Source organism: Etheostoma spectabile, chromosome 10 (genome assembly GCF_008692095.1).
Source record: "Etheostoma spectabile isolate EspeVRDwgs_2016 chromosome 10, UIUC_Espe_1.0, whole genome shotgun sequence".
Classification (NCBI taxonomy): Eukaryota; Metazoa; Chordata; class Actinopteri; order Perciformes; family Percidae; genus Etheostoma; species Etheostoma spectabile.
Window position 1 is genome coordinate 29,957,831 of NC_045742.1, and position 1,391 is coordinate 29,959,221.

Below are 1,391 nucleotides of genomic sequence, written 5' to 3' on the forward strand. Positions count from 1 at the left end.
AGATGAAATGACTCACATTTTACGTAACAATTTGTAATATAATATATACATGTATCTTACCTAATCTTACAACTTACCTAATTCAAACAGTATCAGTACTGATCAAAATATAGATTTGATCCCAAAAATTACTTTCTTACCTAAAAATTGATGTTTTGGCTGTAAAATCGGCACACTTCTTCTCACAGACATGCATATTCACATGCAAGATCAGGGAGGGAGTGGTTAAACATGAAATTAATCACATTACTCTTATGTTAGCCAATATTGGTGAAAGCGATGCTGTTAAAACTCTCCCTTTGTTACAACCATTCCCGGTCTCCCTGAGATAGGAAAGACTCCGGCTGGGCAGCAGGATTGTCTCATGGTTTGTTCACACAGATACGAAAAGAGTGTTGCCATTTAGAAAATAACTAGACGACTTTCTTCAGAGTTGCCACAGAATAGAATACGGAACGTTATTCGTAGCACCTACCATCATGTTGTGCTCCAGCATGTTCCAGGCGCGAGGACGAAGCATCAGCACCGGAGCCTGACGTATGGGGGGAACATCTGCAAACACATTAGATCAGATGGACTTTTATGATCCCAAATTAGGACATTTTGGTGCTACTGACAAACACACAGAACACATACAGAATACAGGCTACAAGAAATAATAAATAGTATAGAACATTACAACAAATATTTAGAAAATACAAAGCAAAGAATTAAATTGCACTGCCACCATGACACACACACCCATGGAGAACCTTACCTTACCATGCACACTGAATCACAGGGTCAGTCACTGCCCAGTCACTGCAGGTGTCTCATGCTCATACATCCCTTAGTGCATTCATGTGGATTTATTATTTTGTGTCTTTTCTTCTATTGTCCATTTTCTTCGTGTGGATTTGTTGTTTTATTATCCTGTTTATCATGTTTGTGTATGAGGAGTGTGATGTCTTTAAGCTATTGGGACCTTGCATTTCCCCTTGGGGTTCAATAAAGTATCTGTCTATCTAAATAGTATTTATGAAGATTTAAGTAAAACCTAGCCTACTGTACGTTTGTGCAAGTGTATATGATGCTCTCCAATCAAGTAGTTACAGGAACGTAGTTATAGGAACAGTCCACTTTTAAACAGTTCCACTAACTAATCTCCTCCAAAACTGGTTTTGTCTTTTGCATTCGCATCGGCCAAGTGGCCATAGGAACTGGTAGGAGGGGTAAGGGAGTGACGCAAGAACGGCAACATCTTTATTGTGTTTTCACTTGACTTTAGCGCCACAGACAAACCCCTATTTGAGCTAGCTCACAGGAGATTTTGATGTTTCTTGTGGATCCGTCCACATCCCCCTGCAGGGCCTGCACCTCAGCATCAGTCCACTTTTCAGAGTTCAGCATTC

At 40.0% G+C, this 1,391-nt stretch overlaps 1 protein-coding gene across 1 annotated transcript in view; it reads right to left on the reverse strand.

Moving 5' to 3' along the window:
* Positions 1 to 1,391, reverse strand: part of ugl (ureidoglycolate lyase) — a 19,956-nt gene that overhangs the window by 14,146 nt on the left and 4,419 nt on the right. Inside the window, exon 5 of the mRNA XM_032528193.1 lies at positions 476 to 552. Coding sequence (XP_032384084.1) covers positions 476 to 552 — 77 coding nt within the window. The remainder of the gene's footprint in view (positions 1 to 475; positions 553 to 1,391) is intronic.